At 50.3% G+C, this 26,701-nt stretch overlaps 1 protein-coding gene across 2 annotated transcripts; it reads right to left on the bottom strand.

The window, feature by feature from the left end:
• Positions 1-887: 887 nt before the first annotated feature.
• On the bottom strand, positions 888-26,463 carry trim44 (tripartite motif containing 44). Of its 2 annotated transcripts, XM_047016439.1 has the most exons (3): positions 26,138-26,463; positions 22,330-22,352; positions 888-2,364 (listed from the first exon to the last, which is right to left on the bottom strand). In XM_047016439.1, exons 1-3 carry the CDS (start codon positions 26,429-26,431, stop codon positions 2,280-2,282), a joined length of 402 nt encoding a protein of 133 aa, XP_046872395.1. In that variant the 5' UTR covers positions 26,432-26,463; the 3' UTR covers positions 888-2,279. The 2 variants fall into 2 exon arrangements, with proteins under 2 accessions (XP_046872395.1, XP_046872396.1); XM_047016440.1 differs by lacking the exon at positions 22,330-22,352 and having other exon boundaries at positions 2,242-2,364.
• Positions 26,464-26,701: the final 238 nt, after the last annotated feature.

Here is a 26,701-nt window from a genome sequence, read left to right as displayed (position 1 = left end):
ACACCAGGGCCCCTCTCTTTGTGTCTTCTGAGGCCAAAATCTATTTAACCGGACACAAGACAGAGATCAGCCCAACAGAAGCAGCATTACAGTTGAGTGCATTAGTCTGCCGACAATCAGCAGTAGCTTAGCAGGGGTCCGGGATCAATGGCTCCTACAGCAAGTCATTACAGCCCATTATTCCTATAAAAGGAAATGGGTGAGAGAACGCAAAACCTCAGATTTTGCCGCCCAGCTAGCCATGACCGCGGGTCTAAATGAGATCCTGTCCGTCGATATCTCCATGCGGAGGTGCTGAGGCAGCACTCGCGCCCCGAACGGAGCGCGGCGGCGCGGGTCGCAAGCAGGTGTGGAAGCTGAGGCGTGATTCTCGGAAAGGTTGTGGGGAGGGGGGGGGAGGAGGTCATGAAAGATGAGACAAAGTGTTTTCGATTGCGACTGAGGGGTGATGAGAGTGGTTCCTGCTCGCTAGGCCTACAGGGATACTCTATGAGCTTGCCGTGGACTGCGTCTAGATGCATCCATCTCAGAGAGGACAGGATGTAGGAACGCCCCCCCCCCCCCCCAACCCCCATTTCCTTCCCTGTGCTGCAGCTCCCCACCCCCCCTCCCCCCACACACATTCCATATCCTGTACTGTATGGAAAGATGCCATTCATCTTGATAAAGAAATGCCTGTTGTTTACCTCAATCCATCTCCCGTTCCCTCCGCCGTCCTCCCTTCCTGTGGCGTTGTCAAGGTGGCGTGATGTCAACAGTGCGGTGCGGCGCGGTCTCGCACTGTGTTCAGATAACCATCTGCTCTGCTTTAAAAAAAACCTGTCACAACAGCGGCGCTTAACTAACACAACTGTCGACACAGAACTGAAAGAATGGAGGCCTGTGTCTCCCATGTACGAAATATCATTTGTTTATTGACTTTAGACGGAAACAACTTCCCAGAAATGCTTAAAAAGCAATAGTTGTGACATCTGTTTTCAGGAAACATTTTCATTTTTATTATGTCAACTGCAAAAACATTGGCCCCGAGGGCAAGTTACAATAGACAATTACAAAGACATAATAGGGGCACACAATCATTAAGTCATCATCAAAACGTGTTGCACGATTAAAGCCATCAGCCCTAAGTCAGCCCTATTCTGACAGTGCGTTGATGACAGCTAAGGCAGAACAAAGGGAGAGAATGTGTGGATAGAAAGTCTGACTGAGCTGTGGCAGTAGGAGGGCTGTGTTGCCTGGTCGGTTCGGTGTGCACTGTGCAACACTGCAGTGTGTCCAGGGCTAATGAGCCATGACATCACAGAGAACGCTGAGGAGGCAGGACTACTATCAGGCACAAGCATAATAAGGTGGGATATTCACCTAACATGGTCTCTGCAGATCTGCAACATCAGGAGGTGTCAAAACACCAGTCTGGTGGGTGGAGGCTGCAAACACATGCTCTCATAGGCGTGTCATGTCTGCCCACGCATGCACACATGCACAGAAGACATTTAGAGTTGAGGACAATAAGAGGAGAGAGAGAGAGAGAGAGAGAGAGAGAGAGCAGGGCTGTGCTGTGCTGTGCTGAGAATCCACAATAAAACAAGGCACATTTTAGGGAGATTCATTTCCCTTTTTAGTATCTTACAGCTGCACACACCCGAGGAATTCTGTCACCTGTCACATTCAGTTTGACTCTCTGTGCCTCTGTCTTTCTCTTTCAAGGCTGCTTGTCATAACAAAACACCACATATTACTGGACAGCATGATGTGTCACACTAAAGATTTCAGACTTTGTGTCTAACATCTGTGGGGTACAGGCACATTGCTTCTTACCCAGAATCCTCTCTGAGCCAAGAGCCTTAGCCAAAAATCTGATTGGCTGTGGAATTAATTGAGCCTGATGGTAATGGTTTGATGGATGCATGGTAAACCCATGCACTTCAATTAAAAAAGAAGTTTGCTAGTAAGAAGTTTTAAGTTTGGGAGTAAAAAAAAAAAAAAAGAATTGTCATAGCCATCCATTTAGTCACACCAGCCTGTGCAAGCGAAGGTCACCCCAAAGTCAGCAGACATGAAGAAAAGAGAGGGGAAAAAGAGAAGGGAAGAGGAAAGAAAGAGAGGAGACAGAAAAAAAGATATATAGAGAGAGAAGAAAAAGTAGATAGAAGAGAGATGAGAGAGGAAGAGATGAAAGAGAGAGATGAATGAAAAAGAGGAAAGTCCATCCCGGTATTATGAGCAGACGTAGGAGGACCACACACGGAGGGTGGTTTGTGATTGGATGCCAGCCGAGGTCAGGGGGCGTGGTCCATCGAGGGTTCAGGTCCGTTCCTTCTGTAGTCGCCAGGCAAACGAGGGCCTTGTCTCGGCTCCGGGATTCTGGGAAAAGAAAAACAACAGAATTTCCGTCATTTTTTCCCTCTTAATTTGATTACGAGCGAGATTACTATTAAAACACAAAACACTAATGATCAAAAACTTATTTTAAATGTAATTATAGGAGCCAAAGTACAATTTCAACACTGCTGTGCCTGTTCGTGCGAGTAGCTCTCCGGTGACACAGATAAAGTGATTGCCAAATTACCAAGGCCTATAGCAATCAGAGGCAGTCTGATGGATTCAATTTCACTGGGGATGGTCGGCACTAATCACAGCCTCTAATTGGACGAGGTGAGAGGATGACAGAGCCCCCCTCCCCCCAAGTTGACAGCCTCCTCCTCCTCCTCTCCGTTTCATCCTTCACTCATTCCCCACTTTCGACTTTCTCAACTCTTCTATGCGTTTCTTCCACTCCATTAAACTTGGCTCTCCAACTGTGTGTCTGTGTGGCTGTTGAGAGGGGAAACCAGGCCGTTTCCTCGTCTCTATGGGAGATCTCCTCTCTCCTCCACTGCTCTCCTCTCCGCCTCACCTCTCTCCTAATTCTGACTGCGGGAATAGTTCAGTTACCCTGTTGGAACCCAGCACGTCTGGGGTACACAGAAACACAACACACCTTTTCAAGTTTAAACACTTTCACCGTGTTTTCACTCATGTCCGGTCGTGACAATCCGTGTTCTGAAAGCAGACCGATTCTGTGAAGCACACATCCACAACCAGAGCTGTGACCCCATGTCTAAGGACAGGCCTCAGACAGTGTTTGGAAGAAAACCCCTAGTGTTGATATTTGTGTTTCATCTTTCATCTCCAGTCAAGCAGTTTCAGGCTAGCTGTTAGTATAATTATAAATATATTCAAATGCCATATAGTGCAGCCATCTCTATGGAAGCAAATTAACTATTTATATTCAGATGGTCTGTTCTGTTCTAAGCCCTGGGACACATGGATGTGATAACTTATTTATTCCATCCGGAGGAGGAAGCCATTACTCTTAGAGAGATGGCGCAGTGAGAGCTCAGCTAAATGCCAGTAGGAGGGGAGAAACCCCCCAATTCATCTAGACTCCTCCTCTTTCTGCATTTCTCATCTCTCTCTCGGCCTCCCGAGCCAAGTTCCCCTCTGCTCTGTCCCTACGCTGTCTATGTCCTCTCTCTCAGAGTGTCCAACTGTCACTCTGTTCTTTCAAAAACGTGTGTTTATGTCTTAGCCAGCCTCTCCCTCCCTCTGCCCCCACCCCAGGATCTGGCTGTAAGAGTGCTAGCAGGGCTGGGGGAGGTACTTCTCTGCTGGAGACTTCCTGGGATTTTACAGGTCATGACTTATTCATGAACTTTAATGTAGTCCATGTATCATTGATCAGGACCCATCCTCCCCTCCTCCTGCCAGTGACCGCGGCCTGGAAGCAGGGGGCACCCTGGGATGAGCGGCCCACGGGAGCACACCCTCTCAGGCCCCAAGGAGAGACGTGGCAACCTGTGGGATGGATGGATGGGTTCATGGATGGATGGATGGATTGCAACTGTGTGTGCGGTTTCTGGATATGGACCCTATGGAAAGGTGTGACTGCCGTTCCTGATATGATCCCACTGCCCACAGTACCTTCTGGACAAACTGTCAGCCCGCGGAACAGCTAGAAAGTAGGATCAGGCACAGGGATGCTGAATCCAACTTGTTTTCTATTCCGCTTCTGGCCCGGGCCTCTGAGAGAGAGGGTGGCGGGAAGGGGAGGGAGAGGGGGAGAGAGAGAGAGGGGGAGAGAGAGAGAGAGAGAAAGAGAGAGAGAGAGAGAGAGAGAGAGAGAGAGAGAGAGAGAGAGAGAGAGGGGAGGGGGAAGAGAGAGAGAGGTGGCGGGGAAGAGGAAGAGAGAGAGAGGTGGCGGGGAGGGGGAAGAGAGAGAGAGGGGGCGGGGAGGGGGAAGAGAGAGAGGTGGCGGGGAGGGGGAAGAGAGAGAGGGGGCGGGCAAGGGGGAAGCGAGAGAGAGGGGGCGGGGGGGGGGCGGTGGTCCCTGATTGCGTTTGATTTCCCTGCTCTTGGCACAGCAACCGCAGAGCCTCTTAGTCCTCATCCGGAAATGCTGCAATCACGCTCGCTGGCCCGCTCTCCCCCGCGGCCGCTTAATCCTGCCTAGCTGCTGCGCAAATCATCAGGCCGCCGCACTTTGGATCTGCCCAAGGCACGGAGGAGGAGGAGCCCAAGGGAAAGCAGGGTGAAGAGGAGGGGTTGACACAGAGTCGCAGAGGAGGTGACACGCTCGTAGAGGAGGTGACGCGCTCGTAGAGGAGGTGACGCGCTCGTAGAGGAGGTGACACGCTCGTAGAGGAGTTGACTCTCTCGTAGAAGAGGTGACACGCTCGTAGAAGAGGTGACTCGCTCGTAGAGGAGGTGACACACTCGTAGAGGAGTTGACGCACTCGTAGAGGAGGTGACGCGCTCGTAGAGGAGGTGACGCGCTCGTAGAGGAGGTGACACGCTCGTAGAGGAGGTGACGCGCTCGTAGAGGAGGTGACACGCTCGTAGAGGAGGTGACACGCTCGTAGAGGGGCCAACGCACTCGTAGAGGAGGTGACGCGTTCGTAGAGGAGGTGACACGCACTTAGAGGAGGTGACACGCTCGTAGAGGAGGTGTCACGCGCGTAGAGGAGGGGAACGGAGAGGATGAGTTGATGAGAGAAACCCACCCCCCTCAAACTAAATAAAGACCTGATTTGCATTTCCAAACAGCTCTGACACCATCTGGGCCTGCTGCATCACATTAGCCACCACGCCAATACCTCAGGAGGACTGGCACGTTGAGGCCCTAATGAAAGAGGAGCCTTAATGATTATTGATAGAGCCCCGAGGACGGTGCGGCACCCGTGCTCTGCACTGAGCACTGCACTTTGCTGCTACCTAATGGAGTCAAACCTGTGGAGCCTGAGGGGTGATTTAACTCTGCAGACTACCCCTAGAGAGAGACCTGGACCCAGATATGGAGGGAGGAGAGCGAGAGAGAGAAAAGAGCCAGAAGGGGAGACAGAGACGTCAAAAAAATTCAAATAGAAAAGCATTTGGTGTAATCTTGGGAGAAAGACAATCCAGGGTATGGTATGTGATTTGACTGAGTAAAAGCTCGGCTGGATCGAACTGACTGTTGCCCTGCAGGGATCTCTAATCTCCTCTTGGTCGTACCGGCAGAGTGCTTGTCCTTTCATCTTCCCGCTCGTCTGATAGGCTCTCCCCAGACAGGTGGACACTAGACGTGACCCTTCCACCAACACACACACACGTTCCCTCATCCCTCCGTACTGCACTGATCCTGACAGGGAGGATGTGAGCATGATGAGAGGAAAGGGGCGGAAGAAAAGGAAAGAAGAAGGGATGGATGGATGGAGGGAGGGAGGCAAAGAGGGAGCGAGGGAGGGAGGTAGAAAGGCAGAGAGGAAGCGAGGGACGTAGAGAAGCAGAGAGGGAGGGAGCGAGGGAGGGAGGTGGAGAGGCAGAGAGGGAGGGAGGTAGGCAGTGGATGGAGAAAGCGAGAAGAGGACAGACAGGCAGATCGAACAGACAGCCTCTTCCATCTCCTGAGGTCTGATGAGGAAGTGAGGGAAGTCAGACAGGCGTGCAGCTCAGCGGAAGCAGCTGAAAGTGATAGTATGGAAATGAGATGTTGTCGTCGAGGCTCGTCAACAACACAGGAGACAGGGCGGCGCAAGCGACGACAGGAGAGAAGAGGGTTGGAATGCAGAGACCGAAAGAGGAGCGCGTTCGCTCTTAACAACCAGGTCTCTTGACAACGGACAGGAACGCAAGCAGGATCTGTTCTCTCAGGTTACCAAGCTTGAGTCTTAGCAGAACTGAGGTTCGAGACACACAAACACAACAACAGACACGTAGAGGACCAACATTTTAATAACAAGCTGAAACAAAGCCTGGAGGGACATCCACAACAACAGGACAGCAAGAACAAAAAACACATTGAGGATCAAACAGAGAATTACTCTACATAATTCCCTAAACGTTCTTGACAACACATCTTGTGACAGAGCCATTCGGAAACATAACACTCACAACTCTGGGTTAGGAGCACATTAAGTATTCAGAGCTGAATATTTGTTCCTGGCCAACAGCAAGTCACATATTGAAAGCAAAGAGATGACTCCCTTTCAAATCCGGCTTGTCTTACAACCCTCCAGCTGATAAAACGTATAAAACAATACCTCAACAACACATCAATTGAAGCAATATATTTCCAAGACCCTGAAAGACCGCCAGTTTTAAGGTGGCTTGCTGACAGGGGGCCGTGCAGGGGGCCGTGCGCACGTACACAAGTGCACAGAATGAAATGTGATGTGCTGTAATGAGAAAGGGTTTATGGCATATCTGAGATCAGCTTCCCACTGCAGCTCATTCATCTGAGCAAGGCGCTGTTCGGCACAGTCCCCCCCGGCCCCCCTGCTGCAAGACCCCCCCCCCCTAACACTCTAGCTCATGTTCATGCATGTTCATTATGTAAAACTGTCCATTCTGAAATGCAAGAGGCACAGCCAGGGAGGGCCTGTGTGGTCCGCCCACTAGGTGCTGCATACATTACTCAGAGTGTTCCTCCGGCTACCAAGCACAATACAAGGTCGGTCAAGTGGAAGAGAACAATGTTCAGCCAATCACAAGAATCATGGCGGCTGGTGTGTGCTAATGTGTTGATGGGAGAGTGGGTGTGTGGGAGCGCGTGGGTGTGTGCTAATGTGTGTGTGTGTGTGCAAATGCGGGTGTGTGTGTTGGTCGTGTGAGTGTGTTGGATACAGTTATCCACCGGGAACAAATTTCTTGCTTACATGTGCTAAGTACCTGTGTTAATCGTTCTCAAGAATGAACAAAGAGCTGTTCAGATAAGACCCTTAACTATGCTAAAGATTCTATCTTACGCAGGCTCATTTAGTGCTTCTGCCCTCACTGTTGCCAAAGGGGGTAATGGAGGAATGAGTAGACACCTGTTGCAGTAATGGCTTGCACGTAGGCCAGATAAATAAAAACGCTCATTAATTAAGAGTGCAAAATTCAAATCGGGGCCAAACACAAAGATAGAAACGCGTCCCCATGGCGACAAGCCTCCGGGAGGACTCCTGCTCCCGTAACCACGGTCACGTGAGCGCTCATCCTCCCGTGGAGCCATTCTCTGGCCAGATGTAAACAGAGGATAAACGATGACGCTGCACTCAGCACATCCAGCGTCTAGGCATGGGCGTCTGAATGCTCTGTCTGACCTCCCTCCCTCCCCTCCCCCCGCCCCCCTCTTCCTTGGAACAGCTATTAGTCAGCAATTAACATCAAACGAGTGTCTGGTAATGACCCCAAAGGATGAGAGAGGGATGAAAAAAGGGTGAGAACAATTTAAAGAGAGAGGGAAATGTGTACGCGTATCTGCGTGCATACATGTGAGAGTATGTGCGTGGAATCTATGTGTGTGTGTGTGAATGTGTGGTGTGTGGATGTGTGTGTGTGTGTGTGTGTTGGATCTGCTGAAACAGAGGCCACTTGTTTCAGCCCTTTGACATTCCTCTTGTGCCGTGCCATGAGAAATGAAGCACATCCCAGTCTTCTGTCAGCAGGGCTGTCTACTCTGGCCCAGTGTGCTCCAGCGTGGCTTGCAGAGAGCCAGGGACAGCCTCTTGTAGCCTCACAGACCCTCACACCAAGACAAGTCCTGGCTGCTTTAGCTGGGTCTGTTTACCAGGCCCTCCTCTGGCTGTTGTGACAGAGTTGGCTCTCATGTCACATGGTGACTGCAGGGCTGCGGCGTCCACGAGCACACGCTCGGCATGGGAGAGGTTCACAGCCTAACGTGATGAGGGCCAAGCAGCAAACAGGCCGCTCTTGTGGAACTGGCGTGGGGTCAGGGAACAGTCAACAAGGGCTGCGGAACATTGTGAGACAATAAGCTCTAGCATGTGATGGAGTGACAAGAGAGGGCTTATATGGAGAGAGAGAGAAAGAGAGAGAGAGACAGAGAGAGAGAGAGACAGAGAGAGTTAACAAGGTTACACTTTTTTCTTGAAGGGCCCCATTTTGATAAGAAAGATCTAATATTTATAAATTCAATATTTAGAAAAATATATAATTATAACAACTTTACCATTGACTGAGGTGCCGTTTTCTACCAGTACTTGCTCTGTAATGAGATGATGTGTTGAGATCCAGTTCTTTCTGTGGTTAAGACCCAGATTTAGTTTAGGCCCAGAAGTCTGACATCACTGCTGCGGAGAGCAAAGCTTTCCTGGAACCGTTGTCATCTCTCCCGAGTGTCTCGAAAAACATCTCGACTTTACAAGAGGAAAAGAAAAACACGCCTTTTCTCCCTCAGCTTAAAAAGATGCATTATAACTGCAGCTTGCAGTCTATCTGAAACTTCCTTTCAAAGTTTCTTTCCTCAAGGCCAGGAGAGTAAAAAAAAACACGCTCCGATAAACTTTTATCTATCCCTTTCGTCAACACTGGTGTGTTGCCTGCTGAGAAAGCATATCAATAGCTTACTGGTGATAAATAACCACTGGAGGCCTTATCCACCCTACAGTTCCCCCTCTATCCCACCCCCACAACAACCCCCCCCCCCCCCCCCGCCATCTCCACTTCTCTCTGCCCTACCTCTCTCCCCTCCTTCACCCACTGCCCTCTCCCCCCTTTATCCATCCCCCCCTCCCCAACGCCCCCCCCCTCCCCATCGCCTCCCCCCTCCCCATCGCCTCCCCCCTCCCCAGCGCCTCCCCCCCTCCCCATCGCCTCCCCCCCTCCCCATCGCCTCCTCCCCTCCCCATCGCCTCCTCCCCATCGCCTCCCCCCCTCCCCATCGCCTCCTCCCCATCGCCTCCCCCCCTCCCCATCGCCCCCCCCCCTCCCCATCGCCTCCCCCCCCTCCCCATCACCTCCTCCCCATCGCCTCCCCCCGTTCTGCCCTCTCTTCCGTCCCTACAGGAGCCATCAATCCCGGCCCATTTGGAGGGGAACTCCTCCCGGGCATATTTGCATATCCAGTCATGTGATGTCGTGTGAGCGACGGGCTCATTCCAGGCTCAGCCAGCCGTTACCCCCGAGTGACGGGCTACGCCGGCGCCCACACACAGACAGACTGGCACAGCCACGCCCTCAACCCCCCCCCCCCCCGCCCCTCCACCACCACACCACCCCCAGAGTGCTCAGCCTGGGCTCCATCTCCATGGGACGGTTGCCCAGGTGCCCGGGCAAGCTGTCCTGGAAAGCTTCAGAGCAGACGCCGCGCTACGTCTGGGAGCTGCCGCTGATGTGGAAATGGCTTCCTCCACTCCTCAGTCAGATACGGAGGGATGTTCGAGGCACATATGGCCACGTACAGGGAAGAGGAGACGGAGAGATGGAGGGACGGAGAGAGAGAGAGAGCTGGAGAACAGCCTGGCTATTAGGCAAAGCCTTCTGTCATACCACTCTCGCCATCCCAACTCTGTCATTCGAGCCCTTGGTCTGAAGGACATGCACAAAAAAACAGAGATGTGCCCACACACGCACACGCGCACAGGAAGACAGAGACAGACCTTCAGCCTTGGGCCATCAGTATTCTTGGTACTCCTGACATCACACATGGATAACTCTTCAGTTTAAATACAGTACAAATCCCTTCAAGTGCATGACCCATTATCTACACTCGACAACACCATGAGAAACAGCTGGGGTCCTGAAAGAGTACAGCATAACACATAAGGCTATATACAGAAAAAGACAAGACTAGACCAGCCTGTCTCAGTGGTGATGTTGAGTACCTGCAGCAGCAATAACAGTATTGGGAGCAGAACAGAAACTCTGTCAGAGTGTTAAAGCATCTCGACAGCTCCCCGGTGCTGGCTGACTAATAAACTTTTATGTGTACTAATGCATGTTATAAAACGTCTATCAAAAAAGCTTGGCAACTCCTGTGGGGTAACACTATATTTGAACATAGCTCAGGATAGCAGAGTCTGTTCCCTGTTTTGGGAAACGCTGTCTTTCGTCCATTTGATTGTCGACTGTTGTTTGAAGCTCTCCAAGACCCACTCTGCCTGTCCAGTGTCTGGCCAATCAGGGAGCTGTCTGTCCATTGCCTGGCCAATCAAGGAGATGTAGCTCGGGCCTAGATGTGGCAGCTTGCCCCAAAACAACCCGGACGTTTGCTCACAACAACCAAAACAACGCCCCCCCCCCCCCCCGATAAGAAGAAGGAAAACTCAAACAGTCGACGGAGAAAAAAATAAAGAATTTTCATTAAATATTCAGTGTAACACCTCTGCTACAATCCCCCCCCCCCCAAAAAAAAAAAAAAAAAAAAAAACAAGAGCGAAAAAAGGTGGTCGTAGGAGTTGACGGGAGGAAAAGGAGAGGGGGAGAGACGTAACGTGCATGCTAACTCCGGCGCAGACTAGGTTAATTAGATACTGCCTCCATTCCACACAGACTTCAAATTCCTCTCAAGGTTGTTTTCGCTGTCTAGAATACTGATGCTGAGGGGAGGGGGGGGGGGAGGGGGCTACCGATGCCACCACAACACATCAACGGACGCGCAGCCATAGCCTGTCCCGAGACTGCTGAATTAAACATATCCCTGACAACCTTCACACTGTCCTGAGACACGGACGGATGGACGGGGGACAGGGGGGGGGGGGGACAGGGGGGGGGCGGTTGTCTAGCATTGACCTCCTCGGTGTCTAAGACTGTGAACCGCCTTGCTGGGATGTGGCGCGACAAGGCCAAATGTCGCCGTGGCAGCCTTATCTCTATGCCCGTGCGGTGGGTGGATGTGTCGTGGCTCTCTGAGGGAGAGTGCGTGTGCACGCGTGTGTGAGCGCGTGTGCGTGCGGTGCGGTGCGTGGAGCTGGAAGATGACGCCCTGTGATTGGGCGCTGATGATGCGGCTCTCCTACCTCGCTGCTGACAGTTGCGACCCAGGGCCTGCGGTTGATAAGGCCTTGATTCATCACCCTGTGTACAGCTCAACAGTATCCAGCCCCGGCATCTCCTCCCACACAACATCAGACCTAAACCCCCCCCCGCACGCCCCCATATGTGTGTGTTTGTCTGTGACACAAACACTTAACACATATCCAGAGCGACTTACAGTAAGTACAGGGACATTCTCCCTGACGCAAGTAGGGTGAAGTGCCTTGCCCAAGGACACAACGTCATGTTCCCCGGCTGGGAATCGAACTGGCAACCATCAGATTACAAGCCCGATGCCCTAACCGCTCAGCCACCTGACTCCCCTCTAAAACACATTTTAGATGTACATTTTAGTGGGTGAGGGTGCTGGAGTGGAGGACGGAAGGTAGAACTAACATCCCCTCGTTGTCCCCAACGCCGGCTTCTTATAGAGCACCGGGGCAGGGTATCTGTGTTTTAGGGTATATCTGTTCTGATAGGACCATTGTCACCAATGCCCCATACACTACCCACCACTGCGACCTGTACGCTCTCATTGGCTGGCCATCGCTTCATACTCGACGCTAATCCCACTGGCTACAGGTTATCTACAAATCCCTGCCAGGTAACGCCCCACCTTATCTCAGCTCACTGGTCACCATAGCAGTACCCACCCGTAGCACACGCTCCAGCAAGTACATCTCACTGGTCACCCCCAAAGCCAACTCCGCATTTGGTCGACTTTCCTTCCAGTTCTCTGCTGCCAATGACTGGAATGAACTCCAAAGGTCTCTGAAGATGGAGACATTCTCCTCCCTCTTCCTGACGGCCAACAGCGAGTTTCCCGCTCCCGTCCTACATCTATAAAGCTGAACGATGGATTTGGGTGTTTCCAAACCCATTGAACCATTCCAACCCATTGAATGACTGTTTAGCCTGTGTCCTGCTCCTCTCTCGCCAACCGTCTCTGAATTGCTCCTCCCAAGGTTTCTTCCATTTTTTCTCCTGTTGGGAGTTTTTTTGGGTAGTTTTTCCTTGTCTTCCTTGAGGGTTTAGGTTGGTTGAAGGGCAGTGCTATGGGCGCATGTGAAGCCCGTCTGTGACATGCTTGCATGTAAAAAGGGCTATACAAACACATTTGATCCAGCTTTAAGCACCAGCTGTCAGAGCAGCTCTCAGATCTCTGCACCTGAACATAGCCCACCCATAAACAGCCCATCTATCTACCTCACCCCAATAGTATATTTATATATTTGCTCCTTGCTCCTTTGCACTCCAGTATCTCTACCTGCGCTTTTATCCTCAGTTTTTGATCTGTTTTATTGTAATTACTGTGATTATTATGTTTGCTTATTCCATGTTGAAACTATGTTATATGTGTCGTATTTGCTATGCTGTATCTTGGCCAGGTCGCAGTTGCAAATGAGAACTTGTTCTCAATCTAGCCTACTTGGCTAAATAAAGGTGAAATAAAAAAATCATAAAAAGGACCAGCCTAACGTCTCAGCTCTGGACACTGATCTGGTGCTGTACGAGGACTTTGCGTACCTCAGTGTGTAGCAGGAAGTCCGTCCCCATCCACCTTGGTTCCCCCCTTCCTCAGCCAGACCGCTGAAGCGCTGGTGCATCTCATCACCATGGAAACAAAGAGACGGGTTCCAGGCGTGTGATGGAGAGAGAGAGAGACGAGACGAGAGAGCAACAGCACAGAACATTGGTCCTCCACACCCCTCGGACCTGCTACTGAGGACTGTCTGTATATCCATTTCAAGCGCTTTCTTGGCATGTTAAGAGATTAGAAACATGTCTGCCCAAGCAGATGTACTGTCGAGTACACACACACGCACACATGCAAACATACAGACATGTTATATAAACACACACATACACACAGGACGTGTATAGATATGCTGTTTCTTTGAGTCTCTCTAGTTCTCTTTTTGTCTACTTCTTTCTCCGTTTCTCTCACATGCACACCGCACGGAGTCCACTTTTTTCACTTCACTTGTCTCCGTCTCACTTTTATTCTCTCTCCCACCCCACCTCTATCTTATTCTCCCCCAAACACAGTCATTTTCTCTGCATCACAGCTCTCTACGCAGTAGCAGGCCCTAATTAACACATTTCTATTCATCACACGTCGCTTTTTCCTTTTCACCCAAGGTGGGGTGGAGGGTGGGGGGGGGGGGGGAGGTGGTATGTGGATGACGGGGTCGCGAGGGGGGGGCGGCCGACAGTGACGGCATGGTGATTATTTCACAGGGGGAGAGGACAGTTGGAGAGGGGGACGACAGAGGCGAGGGAGACAAGCAGAGCGAGACAAGCAGAGGGAGTCAAGCAGAGGGAGACAAGCAGAGGGAGACAAGCAGAGGGAGACAAGCAGAGGGAGACAAGCAGAGAGAGACAAGCAGAGGGAGACAAGCAGGACTTAATAAGCAGGCGAAGAGCTAAAGAGGGAGGAGGGAGACGAGGAACGTGGAGACCTGGCAGAAACACACGGGCCCGTCGTCTGCCAAATACTGCTCCAGTACACGGTGGGTATGGAAGGCCCGTCGTCTGCCAAACCCTGCTCCAGTACACGGTGGGTCTGGAAGGCCCGTCGTCTGCCAAACCCTGCTCCAGTACACGGTGGGTCTGGAAGGCCCGTCGTCTGCCAAATACTGCTCTAGTACATGGTGGGTATGGAAGGCGCGGCGAATCCAAACGGATAACGCTCTCCTATGCGATCAACCGACCCAAGGTTATCAAGGTCATCCCCTGAAGCAGATGTAACACGATGAGCAACACAGGGCTCAAATAGCAAAGTGTTTATCCCCCGGAGCATGGGGAAGTTTGCTGTCAGACTCTTAAGTTATCATTGTTGTCCTATGAACCAGGGGATCCTGAAATATTATTCAGCCCACTTCCTCCCATTGCTCATTCTCTCTCCTTGTGAATTACCGCGGCGCGCACTAAGCTTATTCCCCCTTTCACCTTCCCCCCCGTTCAGCTCTCCTCTGTTCTGCTTAAAACGTTATCTCACTTTCTTTAACAGGGAACTTCAATAAATATGAATATTTAATGCCTAATCCTGTAGCTCCGCTTGTTAGATTGTTAAATCTCCTCTGCGGGCCGCTTTTGAATGTCAGCAGAAAATCGGGAAATCGCTGCTTTTCAGAATGGAGAGAGCAGACTTCGAATGCTTCTTATAAAAATGCCTGTACCGTAAGTACTCACAGGCACACAATCTAACCCCCACCCCACACCCACATCCTATGCACATTTACAATCCGTTATTTATAAGACGAGAAGAGAGTGTATCAAAGCCTTGACACAAACAGCTGTCGGATGCTGGCAACATTGGAGTACTCTGGGACGTGTTGAGTTTCTCTTCTACTTCCCTGTTCTCTGGGGTCATGGGCAGCACAGGTCAGTACTCTGCCAGCTTCACAGCCAATCAATAATAGCAGAGGAAGTCAGCCACAGTCAAGGCTCTGTACACAGTCTTTAGAGGCCCTGCAGGCTACTGGGATCCCTCAACAATACACCGGTAAAAGCGCAAGCAAAATGTGTGTGTGAATGTGTGTGAGTGGGGGGAGGGGGGCCCTGGGTTTAGCATGAATCGTCTGGTGAGTCACTGCTATCAGGCGCCCCAGTTCAGAGCTTGATCTACGGGGTTCTGACGCTCCTTGTGTGAGAGAATACACCGGTGTCTGATCCATCTTCCATCCTGACAGTTGGTACGCCATCATTTGGCATCCTCAGCCAGCCACACCATACATCTCTGAAAGTCTGGTTATCTACAAGCTTCCATCTCCCAAAACACTCCCCGCACGAGCATCTCACAGCCCAGAACTCCTCCAAACGACTTTGGAACACAACTGTTGCTATGGTTACCCTGACATTACATTATGAAGCTTTCAGAAGCTTTTGTTGTGGTAAAATTACATTTTTTTTGAATTCCACGGAATACAGATGGATAGAAACTACCATTAGTCAACAACTGAAGCGGCGTGTGAAAGGAAAAAGCACACATTCACACACACACAAAACTATTGATATTTTGATTGGCATAAATTGCTAAAAAGCTTGGCATGTACAGTTTTCAAATGCTGTGTCTGGCACGCGAGGTTTTCACTGAATAATTCATCAATAATTCACGCACAGCTGCGGCGTCCTTACGGTGGCATCGTATGACTGTTTAACAGTGGGCGTCCCTGTGTATGCATGCAGGGGTATGCGCTGCTTTCTTTAACACGTTTCTCCTTCCTGACAAATGGGAGCTTTTCATCACTCGGTGTGTGTTTAGTGTTGGCGTGTGTGTGTGTGCGTGCGCGTGGCATATGGTAGGAAACTGGAATCATTTACGGTCCTCCATCACAGCAATCCGTTGGCACGCACGCGCACGTGCACCCACTCACACCGAGCACACATGCACGCACATACACATGCACGCACACACATCCATGCACATACACATGCACGCACATACACATGCACGCACATACACACGCACACATCACACATGACTGGAGACGCACCGAAGCGCGCTTGCTGACGTGTAATATCCTGCATTATTAAGTGTGGAAATGTTGATTCTACTACATATAGAATGTCACACACACACAGGACTGGAGCACCTCTCTTTTCCCTGGGGAATTTAAATATTTCATTAGAGGAAACCAAGTCCGCTCCCACCACTCCCTCGTCACCTCCTGACTCCGGCCTCCCCCGATAGCTCGATCCAGCTGTGCGACCCTCTGAAGGGCAGTGAGCTCAAACTCAGCTCAGGTATCACTCACGCCACTCCTTCCCAACTGGACGGCTCTCCTCCGCTCACACTGCAGTGTGGACTGGCCACCACCAGGGGGACGCCAGAGAGCACTTCCTCGTTCCCACTTCCTCGTCAGCGAGAGGCACAGGGATTAAGTCCTGTGTTTACATAGGGCTGAGAGTCTGGTGCTAAAGCTTCTCATATCACTAGTCTCTCATTGAAATACCTCTCTCATGACGTCCACTTTGTGATAAAAAAAGAAAAAATGCGTGCCGGCTTGCGTGGCAGTGTTTGAGAGTGTGCACGTGTGTGTTTTTCAATGTGCATTTGTTATCTGTGTCTGTGTGTGTGTCTGTTGGGCGTAAGGCCTAATAAACCAGATGGGAAGTTGTTTGTGTGTGTGTGTGTGTGTGTGTGAGTGTGTTATTTATCTGTGTGTGCTATTTCTGTGTGTGTGTATTATTTCTGTGTGTGTTATTTCTGTGTGAGTGTGGTATGTCTGTGTGCGTGTTATTTCTGTGTCTGTGTGTGTTATTTCTGTGTGTGCAGTGTTTCCCTTTTGTTGATTTTTCCGTGGCGGCCCGCCACGGTTACATTTCTGCCGCCACGGTATCAGAATTAGAACTGTACAAAATGTTTGGCCGTTTATCAGCTTGATTGTTAGAGCGCATGTCGGAGAATAGCACAGACGCGCTTCACAGTGCAGGTGAGATTGCGCGTGTGCATCCTTGAGAACTGTAAGTCGTATAACTTATGTTGTCAGTTCATTTAAGCCTGTTATTGTATTAGTCTATAGTTCTTGCAAATTTGAATTAAGTTAACTGGTGATTTTCGTTGTTTGTTTTATTCCCCTTCTAGCGAAATTGCACGGTGAACACAAGCGGTGTGTGAGTTATTTCTGTGTGTGTGCATGTTATTTCTGTGTGTGTTTGTTCCCTCTGTGTGTGTGTGTTCTTTCTCAGTGTGTGGCAGAGTATGAGGGGACACAGGCTCTGGAGGCAGCAGCGGGAGGAGCAGAGTGATTGCAGAAGTGGATCGAAGGAGCCGCTCTGATCATTCGAGACCAGACTCCCAGCTGAGCCTGATCATATTAGTGTGATTACAGAGCATGGTTTATATGCTCGGCTAGCCTCCTCAGCTAAGGCCACTGTTTAGTACATCGCAGCTCTTTAGCAATACTCAAATAGGTTATTTACTATTGGGGTGGTCTCTCGACTGTGACAGTGCCATAGCAGAAGAATGAGGGCGGGACCCTCTCTGGCTGGCCTCTATGGGAGAGGCGCACTCTGCCATTGGTGTCTATGGGAGAGGGACTTTCTGTCATTGGTCTGTGCAGACCTGTGCCCTCTCTACCTTTGGGCTGTATGGAAAGGAGGTCCTGTCTCCGTTGATCTGCATTTTTGATGGTTCCCAGGGAATGCTATTTTCTCTGACGTGACAGATGCTGTAGAGAAGGAGGAAGGCAGTAAGAGAGAAGTGCATAGTGACCTAGTGCATAGTGACCTAGTAGTGTGCACTACACCGACACTGTTTGCAGTAAGAGAGAAGTGCATAGTGACCTAGTGCATAGTGACCTAGTAGTGTGCACTACACCAACACTGTTGGCAGTAAGAGAGAAGTGCATAGTGACCTAGTGCATAGTGACCTAGTAGTGAGCACAACACCGACACTGTGGAGGTTGCCTCTGCTCCTCTATCGGCCCTAATAGGTTTTTGGACAGTTTTGTCTCTGGGCATTAACTGTTTTCTTTTCTCTCGGTCTGTTGAATGAAGTCATTGCTGGCCTAAAGACATTCCTGATACAGATGGGAGAAATGCCAGAGAGAGATAGAAAAAAAGTGTGAGTGAGAGAGACAGAGACTGTGTGTGTGTGTGTGTGTGTGTGTGTGAGTGTGTAAGTGAGTGAGTGAGTGAGTAAGAGAGAGAGAGAGAGAGAGAGAGAGAGAGAGAGGACACACACAAAGACACAAACCAATAAACTGAGATAAAAGAGAAGGTGGTTGATAAGGAAGGTCTGTCTTCAGCCAGAGTACAGAGCCAATTCCATCTGCCAGACAGGCATGCTCTCTTCCCTCTCCCCCCCTACACTGGGAGAGGCCTCTTTTTTAAGGAGCTCCAGGGCGTGTCTTCACCCTGCTACACACACCCCGAGCGCTGGACCAGCACAGGCTGTCCCTCAGCACAGCTCTCTCTCTCTCTCTCTCTCTCTCTCCTCTCTCTCCTCTCTCTCTCTCCTCTCTCTCTTCTCTCTCTCTTCTCTCTCTCTCTCTCTCTCTCTCTCTCCTCCTCTCTCTCTCTCTCTCTCTCTCTCTCTCTCTCTCTCTCAAACCCCCTCTCTGTTTGTCTCTCCATCCCTACCTCTATCTCTCTCTCAAACCCCCTCTCTGTTTGTCTCTCCATCCCTACCTCTATCTCTCTCTCTATGACCTACTACCTCTCTCTCTCTCATTGATTAGTGGCCTTTCTGCTTTCTGGCCTCAAACGCACATGGCCTTCTAATCAGAAGAAGTGGATCTCTCAGGCAGACAGAGTGAAACCAAATCAATGGAGGAATGTGGGTGTGTGTGTATGAGAGTGTGTGTAGGAAAGTGGGTCTGTGTGCAGTGTGTAAGAAAGTGTGTGTGTTTAAAAATGGGGGATCAGGTGGCTGAGCGGTTAGGGAATCGGGCTAGTAAATCACAAGGTTCTCGGATCGATTCCCGGCCGTGTCAAATGATGTTGTGTCCTTGGGCAAGGCACTTCACCATACTTGCCTCTGGGAAATGTCCCCGTACTTACTGTAAGTCACTCTGGATAAGAGCGTCTGCTAGATGACTAAATGTAAATGAAACATGAGGGTATGTGTGTGTAGAGGAGGGGTGAACATATGTGGGTCTGTGGTGTGTGTAGCGTGTTGGTTCGAATGTGGATCGTGTGTATGTGGGTCTCTGTGTGTGTCCGTGTGTTTCTACAAGCAAAAATTGACGGAATGAAATACTCTACAGGTCCCATGACATGGTGTTTTCGGATGCTTTTATATAGGCCTTAGTGGTCCCCTAATACTGTATCTGAAATGTATTTCCCGAAATTCAGCCTTGGTGCAGAATTATAGCCACGACAAACAGAATTACAGCCACGACGAGCAGTCCCACGAGCTTTCCTCAGGACGTGCCGTTTCTGTATCTGTAGCTTTAAATGCAATGAGGAAGAAAGAGGCGGGGCTAACTGCCATGCTTCCATCGTTTGCAAGCCATGATGTATCTTGAGGATAAGACGACATCACACTTGTATGGTCGTAGTTCATGTTCTCATTGGTGGGCCAGATTCTCTGGGCGGGCAAAGCAGAGAAAGGGGAGTTAACCTTTCCTTTTATGACGACATGGGTGGAACACTTTCAAATTTGAGCTCTCATTTTCTCAAAGGCGGAGAAGGATACCTCGGCTTGGTTTACACCTAGCAACATTTCAATCCACTGGTGGACCAAAGGCAGGCTAGGGGAACTCATATTAATGTTAAATAACCTCCCAAAGTGAAATGTTCATGTCATGGGACCTTTAAGACTGTATCGTGTAACTAGTAAGGATACTACTAGTGATTTCCTTGAGAACAGGAGAAAAGGCTGACAGCACACACTCAGGGCACTGGTAGGTTCATAGAGTCTGCAGGACGGAGATTAGATCCTGATGATAAGTACTGTTCTGATGTGTTTCTTTGGAGTCTGGCAGACACTGGCCCAGACTGGAGCTGTGGCATTTAACAAGACACATCAACGAAAACCCCCATTGTTATTTAAAATGACAAATTCAAGGTTATAGTCAGGGAGAAGGGGAGGAAAAAAAATTGAGGAGGCTGGGATGAGGTGGGATTGAAGTTTGGGGTAAGACTGAATCTTGGATGAGGTGGGATTGGGTCTGGGAGTGTGTGGGGTTGGTCCTGGGACTAGGATGAGGTGGGGCTGGGTCTTGGATAGATCAGGTTTGGGGCGGAGAATAGAGGTGGGGTTAGGGCTGGGACTAGGATGAGCTGGGACTAGGATGGGCTGGGACTAGGATGGGGTGTGGCTGCAACTGGGATAGAAGTGATGGGGCTTGGACTAGTATAGAGATGGGGCTGGGACTAGGATCGAGGTTGGGCTGGTGCTTGGACTAGAATGGGGCGAGGCTGGAACTGGGATAGGGATGGGGCTGACAATAAGATTATTTGTCAGGTGCACAGAGCAACACAAGGTTAGATTGGGCACTGAAATTCTTAAGACAAGACAACGCAGGCACCTGGCATAACATAACATATAAGTACACAGAACAAATTTACATCTATGCTGAGCTTAGATGTAGGGTAGTAGAAATAGCAGAGATGCATAACTGATTCTGTTCAGTAAGCACTTCTCAGAGCTAGATCTCATTACACTTTACCCCAAACATATCTCCCTCGGTGTCTGTAAATCAGTCTCTCCCCTCTCTCATAATGTCTCTATCTCTACCTCTGTCCATATATTTTTCCTCTCTTTCCTATTTACAACTTTTAAATACATTCCATTTACAAATCTCCTTTACTCTCTCATCTCCCTCACTCACCCTGGATCCTATAACACTATATATAGCAGTAACCCCACACACCCTTCACCCCTTCCTTCACTGTTCAGCCTCCATTATGACTTCATTAGGTTTTATGCCAGCCATTACCCAGTCTTTAGCCAGCGTGCCGGGAGAAGAGAGCAGGGGGAAGGAAGCAGGAGGCTGGGATAGATTCTGCACCCACTGCGTTTTATGACTGGAGATGAAGAAAAGCCAAGATGGGGAGGGCCTGGCGGGTGAGTGCTGCGTGTGTGCGTGTGTATATGGGTCTGTGTGTGTGTGTGTATGTCTGTATGTGTGTGTGTGAGAGTGTGGGGAGGGCGTTAACCTTGACCAAGGGCAGGTCGCTCTCACCCTGGGGTCTGAAGCCAGAGCCATCTGCTCCAGTGTACTGGCATCAGCATTATCTATGGCAGGCCCATCCCTAACGGCCTGGGACAGACTGGTGCCACTGTGGGGCTGGACAGGACTAGACCAGACATGACTGGGCAGGAGAAGACAGGGCTGTGCTCGGCTGGACGGGTCTGGGGTTGGCTCCCAGCTAAAACCTACTGAAACCACTGGGTGGGGCCATCCTGTATGTCACAAGATAAAGACGACCACTTATTTGAATTGACCTGAGAATATACTGTACACACCATCAAATGGCCCACTGTAATATACATATAAATGAACTTTCCCATCTAATATATCCCTTTAGGAAACAATCTTCAGTGAAAGGTAATAAAGCTGACACTGTCCAGGATACAGTTTGTCAACACAAGTACACCAGACTATCCGAGTGTCTAAATATTTACCTGTCTTTAAACTATAATGTCTCAAAAAAAGTTATCTTTCTCTAGTAATCTCTTTCTCAAACAAAGAATGACATTTACCAAGTTGAGACATTCAGAGTTCCCAGACTCTGTGGGTTTTGTGTGCGTGTAAGTGTGTGTGTGTGTGTGTGTGTGTGCATGTAAGTGTGAGAGAGTGTATGTGTGTGTGAGTGTGTAGGTTTAGAAGAGGAAGGCAGACTGAGATGAAGGCCTCCAGACACAGCAGGGGGTGATGAAAGGGATGTGCTCTGAATGAGTGTTACTGGATCAGTGTGAATGGAGGATGAATATGTCACTGACGGTCTTACACCAACAATGGACAGACAGACAGACAGACAGACAGACAGACAGACAGACAAAGACAAACAGGCAAGCAGACAGACGAGAGATAAAACCAGACGGGCAGACAAGCAAGCAATCGAAAGAGATTATTTTTTAACAGACAAACACGTAGACTGAGACGCAGAAGGAAATGCTCATTCTGATATGACTGTTACCTGAAGTACAGCAGTAACTAAACCACCATGCTCTACCCGAGGGCTGGAGTTCACCCTGATAATCGCACAACACACACACACACACACACACACTGTCCAATGAGTTCCTCCGCCCGGGCCAGAGCCTGCATGCCCTCTGATAGGAGCAGGCAGCACGTCACCTCAGTGACGGTGCGATTCCCGCGGCCACTGAGACGAGGGCCGCTAATTGCTTGGCTGGGCCGTCGACGTGACACGCATGTGACCGGATACCGAGTTAAGATACACATTGTTAGGAGTGTAAGGGAGTGAGAGGAGGTGTGAGCGCGAGTGTGTATGTGTGGGTTTGTGTGGCTGTGTTTTGGTGTGTGCTCAACCGTGCTAGCTGCATGCTGATCCCCAGAGCTCACTGATTGGCAGGCTGGGCTCAACTGGGAGCTATAAAAGGCATGGGCATGAATCATGGTGGCATCTTACCTTGGCCTGGCCTCAATGTCGTTCTGGAAAACACAAACAGGAAATAGAGAGTGAGGTTTATACGGAGGCACGCACACATAAACTAGCATGTTTACATCTTCCGGCACACCTCCTTCAAGCTGAGTGCATCGCATTTGCTGTACTTCAAGAGCTACGTTATCAGGCTCTCGGTGTCTATCAATATCCCCGTCTCCCCCCCCCCCCCCCACTTCTGCTGTCGGTGACAATTTCCCCTGTCACGCTCCATAGTCCTCCTGTCTATTAGCACACCAGAAACGGGTTTCCTTCACATGGGAACCCACTCCCGCGCTGTGTTCCGGAGTGTTCCACAGTACAGAGTGACTATGTGTCAGTCAGGCAGTGTGTCTGGAGCCAGCAGAGCGACAGGCTGGCAGTGACTGCCTCGGGGAGAGGGCCACGAGAAGATGAGAGCAGGAGGAAGAGAGGAGGAAAGACCTGACGAGACGCCCTGCTCCCGACCGACACTAATTAGCGCCGGCAGTAGCTTCGTTTTGGGGGAGAACAAGAGAAGAGCTGGATCAGGTGGGAGACTCTAAGGGGCACTTAGTGTCAGTCAGCAATCCCACCGGGACATTAGGCTCGTCCAATCGCCCTCACTAAAGTGAACAGGGCCAGTCCTTCCAAAGGACCAGGAACTTGCATGCTCCTCTGATAGCGCAGCAAAAGTAAGTGTGGTACGTGCTCATTATTTTGCGGCGTTCCCCTCCACCCCCCCAGCCTCCACCCGTGGTTCTGTCTGCTCAATCCGTCACGGGGAATGAAGGATATCTAAGCTCTCTAATACTGATGTTGAGACAGAGTCTCAAGTTAGGCTTCTCATGAAGGTCATGAAGCAGAACCATACCACCAAAGAAACTTTGAGGTATCCACTCAATAACGAACCTATTACCTTGGTCCAATGACTGAACCCACTGAAGCTGTTAGGACGAACACATGCCAAGTCTTCCTCAACAGGCGAGAAGTATTTTCTCCCTCTTGCCTTATCATTCTAATACATGTCCTTCTAGAACACAGAGTGGGCTAAGAGGGTGTAATGTGTAGAAAGCCCAGGCTGCATTTGGGCAGCAGTAACATAATGGGGACTGCTGTGTGTGTGTGTGTGTGTGTGTGTGTGTGTGTGTGTGTGTGTGTGTGTGTGTGTGTGTGTGTGTGTGTGTGTGTGTGTGGGGGGGGGGGGGGGGGCTTAACTACATGCTACACTATGAAGCTGGAGAGTGAGAATGTCCTGTGATAAACCCAAGCTGGACTAGGGCAGCAGGTAACATCAACGGGACTGTGTGTGTGTGTGTCGAGGGGAGTGCCGGTGACAGAGAGGCTAGCTGCTCTGGTTGTGGTCCGGACAGACAGCCTCATTAGCCGGGGGGAGACGGTCTCCCTCCGCCCCCTGCTGTTCCCTCTGACCTGGGTCAGGACCGGGTCAGGACCTGGCTAGCACCGGGTGGGATCAGAGGCGAGCTAATGACAGGCTAATGAATGATCATCCGTTGTCTCGGGGCCAGGGGCTCTGGTAACTTACACATCGATGAGCCTACCGCCTCTGCTCGCTGTCCACATGCATTTCCTGATACGGGCACGGATGCACGCACACACCTCAATATGAAACGGGGTACTGGAGCATATGAGTGGGTCAGTGTGCATGACTGTATTTCTGTATGGACGGGGAGGGGGCGGAGCCGGGCTATCTTACCAATGAGTCGGTGTGTTTTGAAAGTTGTCAATAGTGTGACTTTTTGTACAATTACAGAGGTAAATGTGTATTTTGTGTGAGAAGTAGCACAGAAATGTGTTTTTGTGATGTGTGTGTGTGTGTGTGTGTGTGTGAGATTGACAGAGAAAGATAGTGTCTGTCTGCCACTGACAGATCACAGATCTATGCTCGGCAATCCCAAAAAGGACTGTGATTGGTTGGTAAACACAACGAGTGCCGGTGCGGCTGTCAACCTATCAGAGCTCTCTATTGATTCACTGACAGATCAGCCGATTACTGGGTGCTATGGGCCTCAGTGCATTACCGTAATAAATGTACACAGCAGCAGTCGGTAAGCATGATTATCATCTTTCTCTCAAAGACCAGGGTTTTAGGAACCCAGCCTTAGGACCCACGAGAGGAGTACAAGAAATGGTTTGGACACATTCGATATAGTATTTGTTTTGATTTCACATGGGAATGCACCAGGTCAATGGACAGCTGTGTGGAATGAGACAGAGTGGTGTGGTATGTGAATACTCTTTGACAGTTTGACAGTTTGACTGGTTTACTTGCATTAGAAAATGATGGGATTATGATTATGATAGCATGGTGGGTAGAGAGGGGGGTAGAATGTCTCTATCCACTAGAAAGTACAGGTGGGAAGGTGCATTTCAGCCGCCGCAAATCAATTTTCTCCGGTCGCAAACTGGCTTTAGCAGCATCACTATTGTCCTGGGGGCTGCTCACTGGATTTTGTTTCTGTCCAATCCTGGAGTTGCCTCTTTATTTTCTTTTTACACCCGGTGAGAAGATTGAACCTGGCCCGCAATTGCAGGGCCAGAACTGAAGCAGCTGGGTAATGGGATTTCACTGGGCACCAGAAACGCTGGATCTCTCTTGAATATCCACAAGCTGTCCGCCTTTCTCTCCTCTGCAGGCAAATATTCTGTATACATGCCTGCTTACATTTACTGAAAGCCCTCTCAATCTGTCCTTCTCCTACCCTCGGTACACACACACACACACACACACCTTGCACGGCGAGCATTACTCACCCGCTACTGAGTAACACCAGAGAACAAACTGGTCCACCATCAGCATTCAATTACGGCCCTAATGAACTTGGCCCACGACGGGCCCATTTCTCACCCAGAAAAGCAATCTGGAGCTGGGCTATGGCCATTACTAAAGCCCCCCTGTCTCCGTGCCCCACCCGGGAGGTAGGAGTGCGTTGACTCCAGAGTGGTGCAAGTGACTAATGTCCCAGAGGGAACTTTGAATTTGGGCTGCTGTAAATAAGAAGAAACTGAGTTGAGGAGAAAGGAAGGAACGTGAGAAAAAGGGGGTCAGATGGCTGAGTGGTTAGGGAATTGGGCTATTAATCAGAAGGTTGCCGGTTCGATTCCCGGCCATGCAAAATTACATTGTGTCCTTGGGCAAGGCACTTCACCCTACTTGCCTCGGGGGGAATGTACTGTACTTGCTTTAAGTCGCTCTGGATAAGAGCGTCTCCTAAATGACTAAATGTAAATGTAATGTAATGTAAAAAGAGAGGGGTGAACAAAAAAAAAGGCACAAAACAAAAAGAGATGACGAAGAAAGAAGGCGTGAGGTCGAGTGCGACTGATAGGGAGAGAGAAAGAGAGAGTGACCGAGAAAAAGACAGTCTAGTTGTGGGTGTGTGTGAGTGAGTGGGTGGGTGGGTGGGTGGGTGGGTGTATGCTTGGGTTGCACAGCTTGTGTACGTGCACTGTTCTCTCCTGCGCACGTGTGACAACACGTGAGCGAGGAGGAAGGTGTGTGAGAGGCTGACCTTGACAGATACTGTAGGAGGTAGAGTCGATCCAGCCGGTGTGTGTGTACACACAGGCTGGAACTGGCATGCAGCCAGCGGGTAAACATAGCTCCACTTAAGCCCCTCACCCTTCAATGGAACACATGTAGTTCTTTGATTTCGGACTGAGGAGAACTAGAACACCTCCATGTCACAACCCCTCTCTTAAGAATAACACCTGTTCGCACTTGCTAGCGCTATGGACGTCTTAGTGTCTATGCAGTGTGCACGTGCGTCTGAAAGGGGCAGGGGGGGGGTCTCACCATGGGTCTGTGCCCGGGGCCTGGGGCTCCGGCAGGGGCCACCGCTCCAACTCCAGCCCCAGGCTGCTTCTCGGCCTGGTCGAGCTGCCCCAGCTGCTGGGTGATGCAGGCCATCTCCTCTTGCAGGCGCTCGGTGTGGACGGAGATCTCGGCGATCTTCTCGGCGGCGGCGGCGGTGAGGAAGGCCTCCTTCAGGTCCACCAGGTGCAGGGTCCTCTTCTCCTCCAGGCGCACCAGCCTGTGGAGCTCGTCAAACTGGCCGTTCACGTAGGCCTCCAGCTGGTCCGTCGACATCTAGGTCGGGGAAGGAGAGAGAAGTCATGTTGGGGTTTTTTTTTTGGGGGGGGGGGGGGGGGCAACAGGGAAATATTTTCTTTGGGGCCTGTAAAGCCCATTGAATTCAAACAGAGAGGCAGAAAGAGAGAGAGAGAAAAGAGAGGAAAGGAGAGAGTTAAAAAAGAGAGAGACAGAGAGGAGCTGGAGATACGGCGTATGCAGGGGTTCAAAATGTTAAAGCGGATGACAGACGACAGACTGACGGATGTCAGGGCTTATTACTGGCAA

The sequence above is a fragment of the Hypomesus transpacificus genome, unplaced genomic scaffold, assembly GCF_021917145.1.
Source record: "Hypomesus transpacificus isolate Combined female unplaced genomic scaffold, fHypTra1 scaffold_377, whole genome shotgun sequence".
In the NCBI taxonomy this organism is placed as follows: domain Eukaryota; kingdom Metazoa; phylum Chordata; class Actinopteri; order Osmeriformes; family Osmeridae; genus Hypomesus; species Hypomesus transpacificus.
Note: the sequence above shows the minus strand (reverse complement) of the source record. Positions and strands in the feature narration are given on the sequence as shown.

Coding starts and splice junctions, on each gene's coding strand:
- trim44 (XM_047016439.1), bottom strand. CDS start 26,431: ATGTCGACGGACCAGCTGGAGGCCTACGTGAACGGCCAGTTTGACGAG. Junction 22,353..26,137: donor GCCCCGGGCACAGACCCATG/GTGAGACCCCCC, acceptor TGTGTTTTCCAG/AACGACATTGAGGCCAGGCC. Junction 2,365..22,329: donor GACATTGAGGCCAGGCCAAG/GTAAGATGCCAC, acceptor TTCTTTTCCCAG/AATCCCGGAGCCGAGACAAG.